Source organism: Calliphora vicina, chromosome 3 (genome assembly GCF_958450345.1).
Source record: "Calliphora vicina chromosome 3, idCalVici1.1, whole genome shotgun sequence".
Lineage (NCBI taxonomy): Eukaryota > Metazoa > Arthropoda > Insecta > Diptera > Calliphoridae > Calliphora > Calliphora vicina.
Window position 1 is genome coordinate 36,242,689 of NC_088782.1, and position 20,589 is coordinate 36,263,277.

Here is a 20,589-nt window from a genome sequence, read left to right on the forward strand (position 1 = left end):
AGAGTTGTTTGACTTCTTTTGCCTTAAACCTTTTTTTCTTACTGATCCTGGTTTTCTTTCAATGCTCATATCTTCTTTATACTGTTGAATGCCTTTTTATTTTTTACTAATTAACAAAAAATTTTCGAAAAAATATTAAAATTTTTTATTTTTTAAATTAGTAAAGAAAATTGTATGAAAAAAAATTCGGGTTAAAAAATATTTTTCCAAATTTTGACCAATTGTAGGTCCGACCTCCTATGGAATTTTTTACGCCGTTGCAACGTCTTCATTAGATCATTATTAGATATTAGGGTATTCGAATTATTCGATTTTTCTCTTGTTCGAATAAAACGAATAATTCGAATAAGAGATTTTAACTTGTTCGAATAATTCGATCACACGTTTAAAATTATTCGAATAATTTTAATTTTTTTAATAAAGTAAAGAATGAAGTTTTGATGTCGGTTTTTTAATATTTTATTGTTAAAGAAAAACTAAAAATAGCGTTAAAGTTATCAATTCAAGTATTGATAATGTTATAAAACATTCGAAAACAAAGTCCATCATTAAATTTTCAACAGAAATATTCTGATCAGATTAACTACCGAACAATCTACAAAATAATTGACTAGCAAACCCTTTAGTTTCCGTTTTGGTGGTATGCTTTAAAAAATTTTAGCTAGTTGGACACGATCCTGAATTCAAATGCAATATAAACGTATTAAGAACTTTTTTATGTAGTTCATTAATTCGGGTTTTAAATTGAGTAACTAATTCTTTAGTAAATTAATTATTCACTATTTCTAAATTATTTATAACAAATTGTATTATATATCAAGCTCTATCAACGTTGCCGAATCTTTGCTTAATATAGTGGTCTTGGGGAATTACACAATAAAGGGAATCTGTCCAAAGTTTGATATCATTGTCAGTGAACATGGCTAATTTGAAGTCAGGCAGTGCATGATTGACGCATTTATTAATACGCAAGAAAGTTTATTACCATGTTAGACAAAGATGTTCAAAATCATGTACAAGACGAACTCCATGCTTTTCTTGCAACAAAACGTTAGTTTGCAATATCTGTGTTTATCATTCGATTTATTAAATATTTTGCAACTCTTACGTACGTGGTTAATAACATCACTTATATACACATATGTCATCCTCAATATCACTTTCGACGACCATTTCAAAATTACATTCTCCATCACATTCAATTTCATTTTAATCTAAGTTAAAATTTTAATTATTAATTGCGCTTCTTCTAGTTTCCTTTTCCGTACCTTTTATTTTCATTGGTTCAAGACCTAAGTTAAAAATTTTGAAAGATTTGTTTTTAGAATTGTAACTTCTTGCAGTAATATTTATATATTTATAGAAGGAGCTATCGAGACACTCATCAACAGTGATCGAAAGTCCCTTTGTCTTTAGTTATTTGTCGAATTTCAGAAACAATACAATTTTTGTGAGTCATTATTACTTATTTAAATTTGAAAATAATGAAAAATTTTAAGCAATTTAATAAATTTAAATATATATGAACATTTATTCGATTATTCTAAATAAAATTGTTATTCGAAAATGGCCATTTTTAAATTGTTCGAATAATTATTTGTAAGAAATTATTCGATTAATCGAACGATCATTAGTCGAATGAATACCCTATTAGATATCCATATTAATGACTTAATGTGATCCAGATATTGATAAAAAATATGTGGGCCGATTTTCTCTATTTTAATAACAACCGAACCAGGTCTATACCGCCTATATTGATGTATGAATCAAAGTTGATTTCAACTTACAGACGGTCAGACGGACGGAAATTGAGAACTTTAAAAAAAATATTTAGACAAATGTTTGGTGAAATACTTTTTTTGTTAAAAAAATATTGGTGGACAAAAATTGGTGAATAACTATTTTTGTGAACAAAATTTTTGGTCAACAATTTTTTTTGCTTTTAGCTCACCCATTTATGGGCTGATTTTCTCGATTTTAAATAGCAATCCAAGTTGTACTATAGCCGATAAATTTACCCTGAAGGAAACCTGAGGACAAGTGTCTCCAAGTCACCAGTTTTGTCGACTATTTTGGTGACTTTTTAGCGACATTGTCAACGAAGCGTCAACGAAGACGACTCTTCCATCTGTTATGAATTCATACCATTTCGTTTTTTAATTTGTTTAATACAACGTCAAATGTTAACAAAATATGCAGTTTCATTATTTATATCTACTTCAGAAAAGTACCAAAAGTGTAGATTAGAATTACTAAAATGTACTAGTGAATAAGTACCTAGTCAATAGTAATATCGTCAGTAGTAGACTTCCAATGACACGCACATGTTAAATGTCTACAGTAAATAGCATTGTCTGGGGTAAAATAAGTCACTAGTACTGGTGACTGTGTCAATAGTAAGTCAGTATAGTTTCACTATTGACACTTCCTGCAGGGTATGTATCAATCAAGTATGTAAATTATTTGGTAGCTTCTTAAAGTCTGTTGATTTCAACATACAGACTGCGCTATCTGTAACGATCCAGAATATACAGTGGTTGACAAATCAATGGAAACTTTTCTAAATATTCCATATGTAAAATTTAAAATATTTTTTTAAAATAAAAATTTTTTTTTTTAGTATTTTACTTGTATAGTTTTATTTATATAAATTAACTGAAAAACAAACAACATAATTAATTATATTCTGAAAAAAGGGAACAACATTAAAAATATTCACTATTTCGCTACTAACAAAAAAATTAAATAATTAACGATTTTAAAGCTGGTTTAAAACAAAAAAAGTATCTGTAACAAAATTTAATAAATAAATCAGCAGTTTCAAAAATTATAAAGAAATTTCGTGAGACCGGTTCTGTAAAAACTCAACATTTAGGTGTAAGACCACGTAAGACTTCTCCTAGACAAGATAATTTAATAGCGAGAGAGTTCAAGAAATTCCCAAAAATAACTCCTCGAGAGGTTGTTAATAGCCTAAAGTTAGAAATAAGTACCCGAACAGTTAGTCGCAGGGCAAATGAGGCTGGTCTTGGTTGCTATCGTCCTGTGAAAAAACCACTCATTTCTAAAAAGGACCGTTCTGCTCGTTTAGAATTTGCCAGGGATCATTTAAACTGGTCGATACAGAAAGGGAATATTGTCCTCTTTTCCGACGAATCCAAATACAATTTAAGAGGCAGTGATGGGAGAACATTGTAAGACGGCCAAAGGGGAAAAGATTAGATCCAAAGTACACAAATAAGACTGTAAAGTTTGGCGGTGGTATGGGGATGTTTTTCAGGGCAAGGCATGGGCCCAATTCATATTATAAAAGATACCATGACAGGTATAGGATACAGAACCATAATGAACGATGTTATGTATCCATACGCTGATGAAAATATGCCCCTAGTTTGGAGATTCCAACACGACAACGACCCGAAACACACCTCTATGGTTGTAACCGAGTGGTTACAATCCAACGAGGTACGTGTTTTGAAGTGGACTGCCCAATCGCCAGATCTCAAGCCCATAGAAAATCTATGGGAAATTGTAGATCGTAAAATAAGGACCCAAAATTACACCAGGAAGGCAGATTTATCGGAGGCGGTTATAAGGGAATGGCAAAATATTTCAATGGAGACCATTGACTCTTTAATTGCATCGTCGATGTGTATCAGTTATAAAAAATAAGGGATACCCAACAAAAAATTGAGTTATTGCAAAGCTTAGACCATATTTGTTAAAATAATACCTAAGTTTCCATTGTTTTGTCAATGCCGTAATAAAGAAATCTTTTAATTTTGTTTTCTCATTTTTATAATTTAATTAATTATGTCCTTTGTTTTTTGTTAAATTAAGCTAATAAAAGTATACAAATAAAATACTACAAAATTTTAAAATTTTTTAAAAAATTATTTCAGATTTTAGGCCACTAATTGTTTCCATTGTTTTGTCAACCACTGTATATACTTTATAGGACGCAATAAAAAATGTGGCAATTAGAAACCGACTGACAAACTTATATATACCCTTGCCACTCATGGTGAAGGGAATAAAAAGTTTTTATTAAACTGATCGGCTCAGTCACATGCTTTATCATTTGACATTGCAATGTCAAATGATAATATAATATGCACATGATAATATGCACATGATAACAACAAACACCCTTATTTACTTGCTTGTGTTGTTGTTTTATCCCAAGTGTTGTATTAAAATAAAAATCAAACAAAAACATTAATAGAATCTATAAAAATATTAATAGAAAATAAAATTAGTTTCATACAGGCGATTGTTTGAAAATATTTTAGCAATAATTCTTTCTGTGTGGGCAAATGTCGCATTTGGCGCTGGCTAGTACGGGTGAAGCATTGCGATGGCGACATACATCTTGGAAAACTTTATTTTAAGTTGACACAATCGGTACTAGTTCGCGAGAAGCTTTATAAGCATTAATTTTTAGAAAATTATCTGGAAATAGTTCTATGATTTTTCTTTGAATTGACAAACGAAGAGATAATTCACTAGTGTTATAAAAACAGTAAGAGTATTATTTAAATATTTTAAAAATTCATTTAATTAAGTAGCTAAATGTAAGTAATAGCTTATTGCACATTATTTTTTCTTAAAGTAATTATAATCTAAACAATAAAGCTAAATTTTACTAAACATTTTGTACTTTTGACCTATAACTTTCCTGGGCTGTTTGGAATAAAGCTGCGGCAGCATCTGAACTACTATCGTCTACCAAACGACGAAGAAACCCCTTAGTTTGTTTTAGAAGCAAATATGGATGATCGAATTCAACAGCTTGACCAGCATCCATAACAAGAACACGATCACTATCCATAACGGTGTGCAAACGATGGGCAATCGTTAAGACCGTGCAATCGGCAAATTTACTACGTATGGTGTTCTGTATAAGAGCATCGGTGCTGAAAAAAAAAATAAGAATTAAATCATTGTCCTATTTTTAATAAAAATTTAGCCAACTTACATGGGATCCACATTGGCAGTAGCCTCATCTAATATCAACACCTTATTCTGTCTCAAAATTGCACGAGCCAAACAAACCAATTGTCTTTGACCCACACTAAAGTTGGAACCACCATCTGACATGGCACAGTCTAAACCAATCAAATTTTTTGTAACATGTTCTTTTAATTCCACATCTTCCAAAGCCTGCCACATTTTCTCATCGTTATATTCTTGCAAGGGATCTAAGTTATAGCGTAGAGTACCCGAGAATAAAACCGGATCTTGAGGAATAATCGAGATTTTGCTTCTCAAATCATACAGGCCAATTGTTTCAATATCTATGTCATCGATGCGTATGACACCCTCATTGTAGGCCAAGCGAAAGATTGACTGTATAATAGAAGATTTACCAGCTCCCGTGCGACCCACAATTCCAACTTTTTGTTTAGGTTCTATGGTGAAATTTAAATTCTTTAAAATGCAGCCCTCATTGGGATTGTATCTCAAATGGAAGTCTATAAATTCTATGCGTCCCTTATTAGGCCAAGTTTCTACAGGTTTTATTTCTTCCGCTACTTCCGCAGAAGCTTCTGGCGGTAGATTTGTGTACTCCAAAACACGTTCCACACTTGTCATATTATTTTCCAATTCAGCCGTTTGACGCATACCCCATTGACACATACCCACCAAGGCACACGACTGCAAAATGGCCAAACCCACATCACCACTGTTGAAACTAGAACGCAATGCCAGGAAACTAAATGTGACTATGGTTATGTAACATACACACAGGATATCAGTCCAAGAAGCAAAGGCTCTGTTCGTTGATAGGAACAAAAACCAGGCAGATGTATGAGCATTTTGATGATCATAAAACTCAGACTGCAAGGCATTTTCCGCCTCCAAAGCTCTTATGGTGGTTAGACCCTGGAATGTTTGATTTGTTAGGGAATAAATGGGACTGCGAGCTACATTGAAGGAAGAAAATTTACACAACTGCTTAACCATTTTTTTTTAAAATACTTGAAATATATTACTAAAACTTACAAATTGCCTCTAAACGTTTCACATCACGACTGGTGGTAACAAAGATTTGTCTTAACATTATGAGAGCCACAATAATTACCAGGGCTGGTATCAGCAACCAGTAGTTGACTATAGCCACTATAATCATTACACCAGATATATCAACGACAAACTGAAGAAATAATAAAAAAAGTTGGTTAATGAAAAAATTGCCTTCATTTTGTGAGCTTTTGAAATATGATTTGAATATAGAAAAAGTGCGGAATTTCATTTACTGTCCGGAACAATAATATACATATGTAGGTTTGTATATATCGAAACTAACAGTGAAAACATTTTAAGTGCAAAATAGTAATCTTTACAGGCGGATTTTGATAACAAACAAGTAAGATAGCTATATTCGGATGTGACGAATCTTATATACAATTCACCAAATTATACTTTAAAAGCTAAATTTTAAATATTTTTAGGTAAACAAAATGTAAAAAAAAAAAATTCAAACATTGTTTATTCCAAATTGTTTTTTAAATTTATTTTTTTTAATTTCTGTTATGTGAAAAGATGTTATAAAGTAATAAATGAATACAACGACCATTTTACGCCAAACTATCTAAAATTATAAGAGAGCTATCGAACAAAGTTTGAAGAATCTTGCAATTATAGTTGTTAAGATCTTTAGAAACAACAATTTTCTTTGTATGGTAGGTGACTCACTCCCTTTTCCGAACCCTCCAATTTTTGGTTAAACCTGTATCACTGCATGATAAGAAATTGAATCGTGTAAAATTTGAAGACTTTCACAATTATAGTTCTCCAGATATTCTAAATTAACTATTTACTTAGTATGGGAGATGCAACGCTCACTAATTCAATCCAGACTTTTTCAGAGAGTTATTCGAACAAAGTTTGAAGAATCTGGCATTTATAGTTCTCATGATATTTAGAAATACCTTGTATTTTCTTTATATGGGAGGTGACTCACTCCCTGTTCCGATCCTTTCCAATTTTGGTTAAATTCATATAGCGATATGTAATTTATTCATCTAAAGTTTGAAGACATTCACAAATATATTACTCTAGATATTCGAAAATAACTATTTACTTTGTGTGATAGGTGCCATGCCCACTAATCCAATCCTGCCCATTTTCATCCAAACTCCATACGGTTATAAGAAATTGATTCATACAATATTTAGATACTTTTACGATTATAGTTCTCCAGATATTCGAAAATAACTATTTACTTTATATGGGAGGTGCCACGCCCCCTATTCGTATGCGTCCCAGTTGTGGTAAGAATTTATACACTGATAAGAAATTTATTCGTATTAAGTTTAAAGACTCACAATTATAGGTCTGCAGATATTCTGTAATAACTATTTCCTTCGCATAAGAAGTGCCACGCCCACTTGAAATGTCAAAATAAAAAGCAGCCTGTTGTTCCTTTCGGATATAGAGGAATATACAGTAAAATATTTAAGAGGATAGGTATATTGATATGGGTTCCTATAAGTAACAGAATAACAAACAAATAAACAGACATCCATTAATTTATATATATATGGGCATTTCCTCCGATTAGTAAACCAGAATGCTTAAATTTCAAAAAATTAAAAAAGGCGATTTTTCGTTATTTTTTTGGGAAAAAGGTGCTTTTATTCTTTTTAAGTCATCTAAAAAAAATTCTAAGAAGATGTATAAAGAATATATAGCTACGAGATGTTATATGTAGTACTCGACGAGAAGATTCTATATATATATGCAATTTTTTTGAAATCGGTACACAAACGAAGAAATATTATTATTTTTAAAATTGAAAATACCCGAAGTCTCCTAGCAAAAGAGGTCTTGAGCTCCAAATCTTCTCGAAAAAACCGGAAGCTCGATTTTGATTTTAGAACCATTGTTTCTTCTGAAAAAGTTCATAGAATTTTCCGTAGATTACGAATTTGCTATACGCTTTACCACGTTTTTTGGGCCCGAACAAATTGACCCACCCTATTAGTCATAGCTCCCATATAAGTCCCGCTTTCGTAAATCACTTTAACCTTCATAAATCTCATAAAAATGTTGCTATACACAAACAATTTTACATTAATTACTTTCATATAGACATAAACTAGGACCTAATTTCATGGTGATCGGTCAATAATTGGTCATAGCTCTCGCCATTTTGACAATCACTACGATTATAAATTATTGAAATTTTTAAAAGAAAAATGTTTTTGCTCATTTACTTAGTGTACGGTATTATATGGTCGCGCTTGGCCGACAATACTTTCTTACTTGTTTGTTAAGGAAATTTTAAGATATTTATGGGAAAATGCATGTAAAAAACATATGGAAAAATCGTACGTTCGCGACCGGTACTTAAGCCAATTAAACAAAAACCAATAGAGATATTTTATTGTATAAATACCGGATAGAGACCTATATTAATACACTTTTAACATAAATTAATCTCCTTTAAATATTACTTTCCATTCCGCAGATTTTTACATTTCACTACTGTCAGCCAAAGTTGACTTTTATTTTGCATACGTTCGTGACCACATGTTTATAACTATGATTATGAAAACCTAAACTCGATTAAATCCATCTTTTGCACTAAACATAGAGCTACCGAAATGCTATTGAATCACAAAAAAAAAAAAATGCTACGACATTTGGACATCAAAAGCATACGAACGTACGTTCGTGATCCCAGAAAATGCCCATATATAATCATTATTTACTGTTTCTGATTCTAACACATTATTTCAGAAACAATACTTTTTAATATTTCTCCGCATTAAAATAACCTGTTCGAAAGAAAAATGTATTCATTCTGATATGCTGACAGTGTGACTTAGGTTTTTTTGAGCGCATAAACATATTTCTTATTCCCTGATATTTGTGATCTATTTTATATTTACATTAACCATATTACTCACCGATAAACAATCCATTAATGTCCTTGGCACATCTACATCCAATGTACGAATATCTTTTGAGAAACGATTCAAGATACGACCCGAAGGATTTGTATTGAAAAACAGCATAGAAGTGCGAGTTATGGCTCGAAATAGCAAATCATGAAGCCGTAATGAAATCTTCAGACACATGTCAATAAAGCCAAAAGTTCGCAAGATATAAACGACAGTAGTGGCAATCAATATTGATAAATAAGTAATAATTAGCTGATATCTCTCATCACTATGACTGTCGTAATTTATTCTACCACTTGACATGCTGACTGCAAAATCTGTGTCATTAATGCTGCTAATATCTGTGAAATTATTTACATCTAAATCGGTGTTGTTACTCAAAGCTATTTTTTCTTCCCAAATTACCCTGTAATTAGAACATAAATACATATAAATCAGATTTTAATTATTAACAAATTTCATTTAAGATACAACTTACCATCTGGATAAGAAGTAGTCCATGCCATTTAACAAAAACCGAGTAGCTATGAATAGAGTTATTATCACAAAGAAATAGAAAAAATTATCCAAGGCCTTGAAATATGTTAAATAAGTGTCAAACTTAATTGAACCAGCAGTCTTAGCCTCTTTATTAAGTTCTTCGATTTCTTCCAATTCATCCACTATCAAATCTTTTGCATCAAAATCTGCACTATTTTCGGAAGCCAAACGTGCTCTATGGACTTTTAAACTTATCTCATCTTCTGATACTCCATCAATGTATTCCATATCATCTGCTGTATCGCCAATTTTCTTTAGAGATTGAGCGAGAAACTTAAACTGGTTGGAATTTTGCAATTCCTGATAGTTACCCTGGGCAGCAATGTTACCTTCAGCCATAAGAATAACATGTTCCACATCGTCGAGATATTGCAATTGATGTGTAACCAATATGCGTATTTTATCGTATAGAAACTTATTGATACAGTTATCCATTATGTGTTTGCCTACATGAGTGTCCACAGCCGATAGGGGATCATCTAGTAGATATATATCTGCCTGGCGATAAATAGCTCTTGCTAGGTTGACGCGAGCTCTTTGTCCGCCACTTAAACTAACACCACGTTCTCCCACCACAGTCAGATCTCTATTGGGCCACAATTCTACATCACGCTCCAAGGCACACACCTTCAATACCTGCTTGTAACGCCTATCATCATAGTCCTCCACAAATATGATATTGTCCTTAATGCTGCCCTCAAATACCCAGGGTTCTTGGCAACAATAGGAGATCTTGCCATTGACTAGAATTTCTCCCGACTCTATATTCACTTCTCCCAAAATGGCATTAAGTAAAGTAGATTTACCCGCTCCTACGGGACCCACAATAGCAGCCAAAGTTTCTTCTTTAAATGTGGTAGAGAAATTCTGTAAAGCTGGCGTTCTTGTAGAACCATCAGCACCCTTGCTTTCCCAAGTGGCCATCACATTACGCATTTCCAGGCTTTTCACTTCAGCCTTAATATTTACAACTCTTTTGCTTTTCTGCTGGGTTTTTCCATTAAGTAAACATTCCTGGGCAGTCTTGTCTTCCTTTTCGCCATGTTCATGAGTAGCTTTGTGCTCCTCGTTTATATCTCTACCTGCCTCTTCGCTGTACATTAAAAATTCTTTACATCTCTTAACTGAGACCCAACTTTCAGCCAAGCATATCAAAGACATTGGCCAATACATTACCATGGACTCATTGAGCATGGTAAAGAAAGAGGAAATGGTAAAGATTTTCTTGGCCGTCAAGACATCACCAAAATAGATGTAGGAAACCAGGGCCAAAAATACCGAAATGGGGGATATCATGTGGGTACAATTCAGAATCGCATATACATGTGCAGAGCCTTTAAAGGCATTTACTTCTTTGCGTCTTACTACTCCTATAACCTGGGCAAATGATTTCTCCCAGGCATACATCTTAATCACCTGGATACCCTGAATAATTTCATTCATTAACTTTACACGCCAGTCAGTACGTTCCACAGTCTTCTCCTTATAACTGGCCGCCTTTTTGGCGCCCCAAACTTGCAAGGGTATAAAGGCCAACATAAAGGAAATGCCAACCACTGCTGCCCAGCCTATTTCACGATACATAAGATAGCCGATAATTAATGACTCTAGTGGTCCCTTCCACCAGTCATGTATAAAGCACAAAACCATATCGAACACGGACAAATCGTTGGCCAATATATTAATGGCTCTGCCACGTAAACCCTCATCACTGGAATTCTTAGAGATTTGCAAGCATTTGCGATATATTAAGCCGGAAAGAGATACACGTATTTGCGTGCTGGTCTTTAAGGCATAAAACAGATACGGCTGCACCGACATCACCATCAACAGGGAACACAAAACAATGCCGCCTGCATATAAGAAAGCATCTCTTTCACTAACATCAGTCTGGCCAGCAGCAAAAAATGATACTAAACCTCCCAAAAATAAAGGTTGCAGGGATCTATAAATTATTAATTTTAATAAATTTATTATTGAAATTTCTTTAACTTCGAAATTAGTTATACTTTAGTGTTGTCTCCAGCAATACACAGAAAAAGCCAAATGGCAGAATATATTTTCCATAGGCCTTACATATCACACGTATAATATTTGGATTCTTTTTGGTTCTCTTTTCCTCTTCCCATAAATTGGCCATAAGTTTGGTGCCATCTTCACAGTCTAGTTCTTCAGGAATTTCATATAAATCTGTGTCTTCGAGTGGTTTCTTCCAACCCTGACGAAAAATGTGAGTTGTCCAGCTGAAATAAAAAAAAAAATAGTAAAGAATATTAAAGTGGGAATAAAAAATATGTTTAAAAGAGTCGTCACAGATATAATCTAAATGATTAAAAATCATTAAGGCTGTCAATATTCCAATATTAAACGAGACATTATATAGAAACAGACTTTCAAGCATCATTTAATTAAATTTTATTTGTCATAGGTCAAAGGTCATTATCTCATAATCTCAAAATTTAAAATGTTTATTTAAAAAAGTATGAAAATCAAGTGTCTGATTATATTGTATGTACGTGTGTTAGATTTATAATGAAACAACCAGTGGTTTAAAAGAGATAGCAAAATTTTAGTATAAACAAGTAAGAGAGCTATATTCGGCTGTGCGAATCTTATATACCCTTCACCAAATTATACTTCAAAATAAAAATTTTAAATATTTTTAGGTAAAAAAAAATTATTTTTTTTGCAGTTTTTTCATTTTTTTTTAAAAAAAATTTCGAATTATTTTTATGAAATTTTTAAAATTTGAAAATTTTTTTTGGAAATTTTAAATTTTTTTTTTATTTAATATTTTTTTGGTGAAAAAAAAAATCGGGTTATAAAATATTTTTCCGATTTTGAACCATTGTAGGTCCAACTAACTATGGTTTTGTATACGTCATTGCAAAAGTTCTTTGAAATATTTATCATTAGATAACGGCTTTCCTGGTTTTTTCCTCATTTGTGGACCGATTTTGCTGATATTAAATAGCAAACTTCTCGAAAGCATGTCTGACAGAATTATTGAAGATTTGGATACCGAAGATATCTGGGGTCTTCAGAAAATAGATTTCAACAGACAAACATGGCTTAATTGACTAAGCTATCTATAGGGATCCAGAATATATATACTTTATAGGGTCGGAAATGAAAAATGTAGAAATTACAAATGGAATGACAAACTTATATATACCCTTTCACTGTTGTTCCAAATCAAAATCTAGGTTGACAAAATTATTTGTCGATCTTTTTGAGTGGCAAGGGTATATATAAGTTTGTTATTCCGTTTGTAATTTCCACATTTTTCATTTGCGACCCCATAAAGTATATATATTCTGGATCGTTATAGATAGCGAAATCGATATAGCCATGTCCGTCTGTCCGTCTGTGTGTTGAAATCAACTTTCCGAAGCCCCCAAATAACTTACATACACGATTCATACATCAATATCTCCGAAATTCTTCCGGCTCGGTCGCTATTTAAAATCGAGAAAATCGGTCCACAAATGGCTGAGATATAAGGGCTGAGATATAAGGGAAAAACTAGGACAACCTCGATTTTCGACCCATTTTTGACCTATATCTGGATTACTAAGTCATTAATATAGACAATATGGATATCTAATGATAGATATTTCAAAGACCTTTGCAACGACGTATATAAGACCATAGTAAGTTGGGCATACAAAGGGTCAAAATCGGAAAAAAATATTTTTTAACTCGAATTTTTTTTTCATCAAAAAATTTTTTTTTTGTCATAAATTCTTTTTCCAAAAAAAATTAATTACAGAAATTTAAAAAAAAAAAATTTGAAAAAACTTTTTTTAAAAAAAATTAAAAAATAAATTTTTCTTTTTAAAAATTTTAAAACATTAAAAAAAAAATTTTGATTTTGTTTAAATACAAATATTTAAAAAAAATATATTTTTAAGTATAATTTGGTGAATATAGCTCTCTTACTTGTTTTATATAGAATTGGTATCTCCGATTCCAAAAAAAATCTTTAAACGATCAATATAAACTTTTTTTCAAGTTACAGTAGGGTCTAGATATACATATAAAAAACATTAATTAAAAATTAAAAAAAAATACGATTTCATGTCTTTCTGAAACTAAATTTTTAAAAAGATCTGTATTTACTATATTTCAAGTTACAGTAGGGTCTAGATATATAAAAATCAATAATAAATAAAGAAATATTTCTAAAAATTCCATTCCGTAAAAATTAAAAAAAAGTATTTCGGCGGGTGCTGGCAGCTACAATTTTTACAAAGACATTCCCCAGACGTTTCTTTAAATGATGTATATAGCCATAAATATAAGATATACATTTAATAAAAGCCTATATCAATGTTTATCTATGTTTTGAAGTATGAATTTCTATATGGTAAAACCATTGAGATATATCTAATTTAGTAAAGTAGTAAAATATTAAACAAAATTAACGAAAATATGATTAAAAATTTTTTGAATTTCTGGCGTTTCTGTCGAGAAAACGAAATGTCCAATTGAAAAACCCATTTGTATTGGAGGAGAGCAGATTGTCAGCTTCAGAAAAAACATAGTTTTTCCAAATTCTGAAGATATCGATTTTCATAATTTTGTTCAAGGGTATAATTATGACGTTTTGCTACTTAAAAAAAATGTAAAAGTGAAACTGTTGCAAAATAGATGGGGGTATATTGATTTATATATTCTGGGTCCCTATCAAATTCAAAATTGATCTAGCAATGTCCGATAGTCTATTCGTGTGTCTGTCTGTTGAAATCCCGATAGGGCTCAAAAGAGAGGAGCTAGCTGACTAAAATTTTTCAAAAATGCTTTTTGCTGATAAGTTTTATTTGGTAGTGAAAATAGGCAATAGTGCTTCATGAATTCACCTAGCCGCAATACAAATGTCCCACCGGAATACTGTTTGAGTTGTAATAAATATATTGTTTATGAGGCAATCGTTATACAATTTTGCACAAATTAGGTCTAAGTACTTTGAAATTATATTGCAAAGTATGACGAAAATCCGGCTACATTTGTCCTTAGTCGCCATATAAGGCCCCCTAAGAAAATTAATAGAACATTCAGAATTGTCTTGTAATATTTAATATCGTGACGAAAATAAAATTTAATAATTAAAATTACCAAAACTTTAATAATATAAGGTAAAATATTTGTATACAAAGAAAAATACATACATAATTTCTACATAACAATCCAATCATATTCTCTTTATTTTTCAATCTGAAATAAAACAAGTCGTCTATTCCGTATCTTGCATACCACCATCAATATGTGGGAATACATACTACACATTTGACAATTTTTTTTTTAATTTTTTCAAATTTTTCTTTATAATTTTCAAAATTTTTTTTTTTGAAAAAAGAATTTATTACAAAAAAAATTTTGGAAAAAAAATTTGGGTTAAAAAATATTTTTAACATTTTTATTTTGATAGATATCCCACTCACATCTTAATAAGTGACAAAATAGGTCTTAAAGGAAAAGACCTAAGCTTTCTTTTGAGCAAAAAAATTTTAATTTTTATTGGAAAAAATTTCGATTTTGCAAAAAAAATTAAAAAATTGTATGTCTTGCGTTACAAAATATTTATTTTGATAGATATCCAACTCGAATCCCACTAAGGGACTAAAAATATCTTAAAGGAATGGACCTAGGCTTTCTTTTGAGCAAAAAAAAAATTTAAAAAAAGAGCCCATATTGGAAAAAAATTTCGATTTTGCAAAAAAAAATCAAAAAAATCGTATTTGCAAAAAAAAAGTCAAAAATTGTAAGTCTTGAATTGAAAAATATTTATTTTGATAGATATCCCACTCGCATCCCACTAAGCGACCAAAAGGGTCTTCAAGGATAATATCTAAGCTTTTGTTTGAGCTAAAAAAAAAATTAAAAAGGGTCCATTTTGAAAAAAAAAAGTCAACAAAGTTTTTGATTTTGCAAAAAAAGTAAAAAATTTTATGTTTTGAGTTACAAAATATTTATTTTGATAGATATCACACTCGCATCCCACTAAGCGACCAAATAGGTGTTCAAGGAAAATATCTAAGCTTTATTTTAAGAAAAAAAAAGGGCCCATTTTAAAAAAAAAAGTTTTTGATTTCGGATTTTTTTTTTAAATATTTTTTTTCGAAAGATTGAAGAAAGAGCTATCTAAACTATTTGGGACACATTTTGCTAAGAACAATAGGTAATAAGTTACATGGATAAGAAAAAACACCTGTTTGACCAAAATGTCAAAATTTGACCCCCTATAACTCAGAGAGTTCTCGACCGATCTTGTTGAAAAATTGTGTCTGAGTTACTATCCAATAGAACTAACGTTGGTGAAAATTTCATTCCGATCGGAAGACCTCGATTTCAAAAGTTGGTTCACTTGACATGAAATGCCCCTTGCCACACATGGTAAAGGATATAATAAAAAACTGCCTCAAAACATAAACCTCATTTTCATAAACAACTTTTAAATTTATAAAAGATTCATGAAACAAAATTTCCATACAAAATTCGATTTATCTTTGATAAATTTTAAAACTGATTATGATTAAGGCCAAAAGTTTGTAGGAAAACGCCCCACACTGGTTCAAGGGCGGCATTAATTAATTTTTTTTATGTCTTCTGATCTGCCTGATTTTTTCACAGTTTGTAATAAACAATCTAATTATCATTACCTTTTATCGCTTCATGCTGTTAAAATATTCTTGTAATGACACTATAATGATTTTTTTTATAGAATTGGATGTTATAAATATTATATATGCAAATAAAAAAAACTTTGAAAATTAAAAAAAAAAAAAAAAAATTACTACTATAAATTGTCCAAAAATATTTATTTTCTCCAAATTCTATGGATTGTACCTATTGATCTCCAACGACCTCTAGCCCGAGACTTATATCGAATTAAAGCCTGAAGTCTCAGCTAACGATTTTGCCCCTAAGCAATTCCGGTACAAAAAACAAACAAAAAATTAGGAAAAATGTGCTTCAAAAGCATGTTATTGCGCATGCAGTAACAGCTTTTTTTTTAAAAATAATTCGGTATCTCGGGAACTATTGGAGATATTATTACGAAATTTCACATGATTGGAGCTGAGGTGTTTTCGAGTTGAGTCGTAGTTGAGGTGTTTTCGAGTTGAGTCGTACGGGTAATGGGGGCCAGTACGTGGCCCCTCAAATTTGGTCACCTCGGGTCTAAAATTTTTAAAAAAATCGCCAAAAATCCATTCATTATCCGAATGAGCTGAAATTTAAAATATAAATAGTACTTGAGAAGATCTACTAAAAATACGCTTAGATTTGTAGATTATCTATATTAGTTGAAGAGATATTTAGGGTTATTGATTTATTTTTTTTTAATTTTGCTCGACCTTGTTTTGGTTTTTTAGATATGGCGGGCCAACGTAGGGTCGAAATTTTTTTTCACAACGTCAGCTATATTGGCGATAAAATTCTACATAAAATAAAAACAACTTGGAGACAGTTATGTTGTCCCTATAAAAGGTTACATGCATCCAAAGTTAGAAAATGTAAAAACTAAAAAAAATTATAATATGGTGATTTTCCATGAAGAAAAATATAAAATTTTAATTAATGTAAAATTTTAACGGTTAAAGATATCATAACAAAATTGGGAACTGATATAGACTCAAATGTCCTTAAATCAATGGCATTATAATTTTTGACATTTTTTATTTTCAAATGCCGAAATTCCTGAAACGGGGAAAATGTGTTCCAAAAACTCAGTTTTTTTTAGAAAACTGCCTACTGTGACGTTATTTACCGTGTGATAGTAAAAAAACTTTGCAAATATTTAAGAAACATATAGGGCTATACAAATTCGAGGATCGATGCTTTGACTTTTTAAAAATTTTTACTCAAACCAAATTTTTTTTTTTTTAAATTGGCCAAGTTTGGACAGATCTAGGGAGTGTTATGTTCGCTTATGTGAGCCAAGTTTTAGTTTACACGCTTTTCCATTAAGTTCTCTTTTCGGATCATATACAAATTGTATATAGTTCCGAAGAAAATTTTTTTCTACAAAAGAAAAAATATAGGCACTTTTTTGGTAAAAACTTAAAAAATACGGACTTTTTACATGTTCCAAATTTGGATGAGTGTAAGTTTTTATAGTGACGACATGACTCGTCGCAAGTTGTTTGTATTTTATTTAGAATTTTATCGCCAATATAGCTGATTTTTTAAAAAAAAATTTCGACCCTCCGTTGGCCCGCCATAACTAAAAAACCAAAAAAAGGTCGAACAAAATTAAAAAAAATAAATCAATAAACCTAAATATCTCTTCAACTAATAGAGATAACCTACACGTGTAAGCGTATTTTTAGTAGATCTTCTCAAGGACTATTTATATTTTAAATTTCAGCTCATTCGGATTATAAATGGATTTTTGGCGATTTTTTTAAAAATTTAAGACCCGAGGTGACCAAATTTGAGGGGCCACGTGCTGGCCCCCATTACCCCTAGGAAGCTGAACAACTGCAAATCAACTCGAAACCACCTCAGCTCCAATCACGTGAAATTTCGTAATAATATCTCTAATAGTTCCCGAGATACCGAATTATTGCCAAAAAAATACGTTTCTGAACCACTGTGCGCCCCCAAAAATGGGTCATAAACCAGTAGCATTTAAATTGCAAAAGCAATAAATATTTGTATTGGAAAGATCTATACATGGCACTAATATTTAAAAATAATTACGGACATATGGACACCTCATCTGTTCCTGATGAAGAACATTCTGGTCGTCAAAATTTTGAAAACTTTTTCGAGCATTGCTGGCCGAATGTAGCGAATAACCCAAACAATGTTGGCCTCCAAGGCGTAAATTGTTGCTGTGGACAGTAAACAATCGAGAGTAGTTAAATCGATTAACCTTGGGAGCCAATTGGAAGGTCCTATTCTCGAAATCAAGTTATCGGCAAATTTTAGTTTCAAAAATCTATGGTTGTGGTCGCCGTACGACACGTAGAGCAATCCTGTTAAAACCACATTTTGCCCGGATCAATTTTATCCTTATTTAAGAACATAGAAATCATTGATCATGATGCTGTAACGATCTCCATTAGCCGTAACGCTAGCTACAGCTTCCAGCGTGTAAACTGTACCAATAGGTACATGTTATTGGATGTAATGGAGTCTGTTGGGTCTGTTGTGAATTGGTCAAAACCAAATTCAACAGAAAAAAGTTTTATATAAGACGAGCAATAACATTGTGTAACGATCGGTTCATAATTAGTCATAGCTTCCATATAAATTTAAAAAGAAAACTGATTACAATCATCTTCTTGGTGTAGGGTATCATATGGTCGGGCTTGACCGACTATACTTTCATATTTAGTTTAAATTCAATTTCTTACAAAAAAGAAAAAATGTCGTTGATCATTTTTTTTCACTCAATAAAAACTAAGAACTGTTCCTTAATCAAATGTTCAATAATTGTCCCCTAATCTTTATTAAGAACAGCAATGATATTTATTTTAAAATACTAACCGTCAATTTGTTTCACGTTTTAATTAACAAATGCCGCAAATAAATATCAATAAATAAAAGATACAAACAACTGACGCATTCATAAAAAGTATAAATATAAAATTGGTATAAAAAAATTAATTAAAATCAAAAAACTTGTTTTATTTTCAACTGAATTAAAAACGTGCATACATGAACAACAAATATTAAATACTTCCAGACAATTGTCTAACAAACAAAAAATCGTTACTTCAAATATTTAGCAATTTATAGCGGGGATTTTTTTTTAGTCAATGTGAATATTTTATACAAGAAAACACTAGCAGACCGGCACTGGTTGATTAATTTGTTTAACAATATTTCGCAATATTTTTTTTGAATTCATTGAAATTATTTATTTAATATCAGTTGCCAACAAAGAACTTACCAAAAACTCACACGAGAAAATATATTCGCTTTTGTATATGGATTCTGTGGACGTATAACTTTTTTTCTTGAACGATTCATTATTTAACTAACGGTGGGTTTTTATTATATGAGGTTTATCAATTGAATTCTTCTTTTATATATATATTTTTATATTTGTATATTTGAGATTACTTTGTTTTTTTTTTAAATAAATAATTAAAAATATGTATTAACTTGTATTACTAAAGCATTTTTAAACACTTTGTGAATTTCACATTAATTGAAATTCATTAAACTGCCACTGCCAGCAGCTACACATGTTTTTATGCTTTTTATAAATTTATATTTCATAAAGCTTTATTTATGAACTATTACTCAATTTTATTTTATCTTTTCTCTTAATTTAGTTTTCTTTGTTTTATAAACAACAAATATTTTTTTTGTTAAATTTTGTATTTAGTCACTAAATTTTAGTGCTTCTTGCCTCAGTTTTGTTTTACAACTAACTAATGTCTCGCTCATATATTTTATTTGGTTTAAAATGATTTTGCCAACATAAACAAGATTTATGGGAGCAGAGAGCTTTACATACTTACTCGATTATAAGAAAGAAACAAAAAAATACTCAAATATTTACACTCCACTCATGTATTTGATCATACACAATTCACAGATACCCAACAAACTGTATTGTGAGTACGGCTACCCAACAGCATGTAGCACGTAGTGCTGATAACCAAAAATAAACTTGATTGCTTTTGTGTGTTCAGTTTGTTTTATTCGAAATTTGGATAAGTAATTTGAAAATAATAATTTTTTGTGTTGGGGTAGGTTCAAACTGCTAGAGATAAGAAACTAAAGAGAGAGAGAGAAGCAATAATTGATTATTCTGTTTTTATTTATGTTAGATATCTAATTTATCAGTGGAGCTCTCTTAGCAAATGATCAGTTTAATAGTTAGAAGCTGTATTCATTACAATTCGCCACTGTGCGCAATATTAATAACACTAGTCTACAAAGTTTTGGTTCTTTTCCTTTCAAGTGCCTACTAATGGGTTAGCAAAGTTGAAATTTGTGGAAAAAATCAATTTCATGGGAAGTAAAATGTTTGAATTTTCAAATTTTTTTAAAGGCTTTTATGATTTAAAATTATTCCAGAAAAAATTTTATATATGGGACATTTCATGTCTACTAACTTTTAAAATCGATGTCATCCGATCGGGATGAAATTTGCACCACGGTTAGACCT

General features: G+C 31.0%; 1 protein-coding gene across 1 annotated transcript; it reads right to left on the reverse strand.

The window, feature by feature from the left end:
• Positions 1-4,534: 4,534 nt before the first annotated feature.
• Positions 4,535-19,441, reverse strand: LOC135954712 (probable multidrug resistance-associated protein lethal(2)03659). The gene is made up of 7 exons (XM_065504931.1): positions 19,360-19,441; positions 11,465-11,698; positions 9,394-11,400; positions 8,922-9,321; positions 6,010-6,160; positions 4,982-5,930; positions 4,535-4,919 (listed from the first exon to the last, which is right to left on the reverse strand). Exons 1-7 carry the CDS (start codon positions 19,437-19,439, stop codon positions 4,649-4,651), a joined length of 4,092 nt encoding a protein of 1,363 aa, XP_065361003.1. The 5' UTR covers positions 19,440-19,441; the 3' UTR covers positions 4,535-4,648.
• Between the last annotated feature and the right edge of the window lie 1,148 nt (positions 19,442-20,589).

What these genes read in the sequence shown, in the direction of transcription:
- LOC135954712 (XM_065504931.1), bottom strand. Translation starts at nt 19,439, where the DNA reads ATGAATCGTTCAAGAAAAAAAGTTATACGTCCACAGAATCCATATACA. An exon ending in TTGCTGGAGACAACACTAAA is followed by an intron (nt 11,401 to 11,464) that starts GTATAACTAATT and finishes AATAATTTATAG; the next exon opens with ATCCCTGCAACCTTTATTTT. An exon ending in ACTGCCAATGTGGATCCCAT is followed by an intron (nt 4,920 to 4,981) that starts GTAAGTTGGCTA and finishes TTTTTTTTTCAG; the next exon opens with CACCGATGCTCTTATACAGA.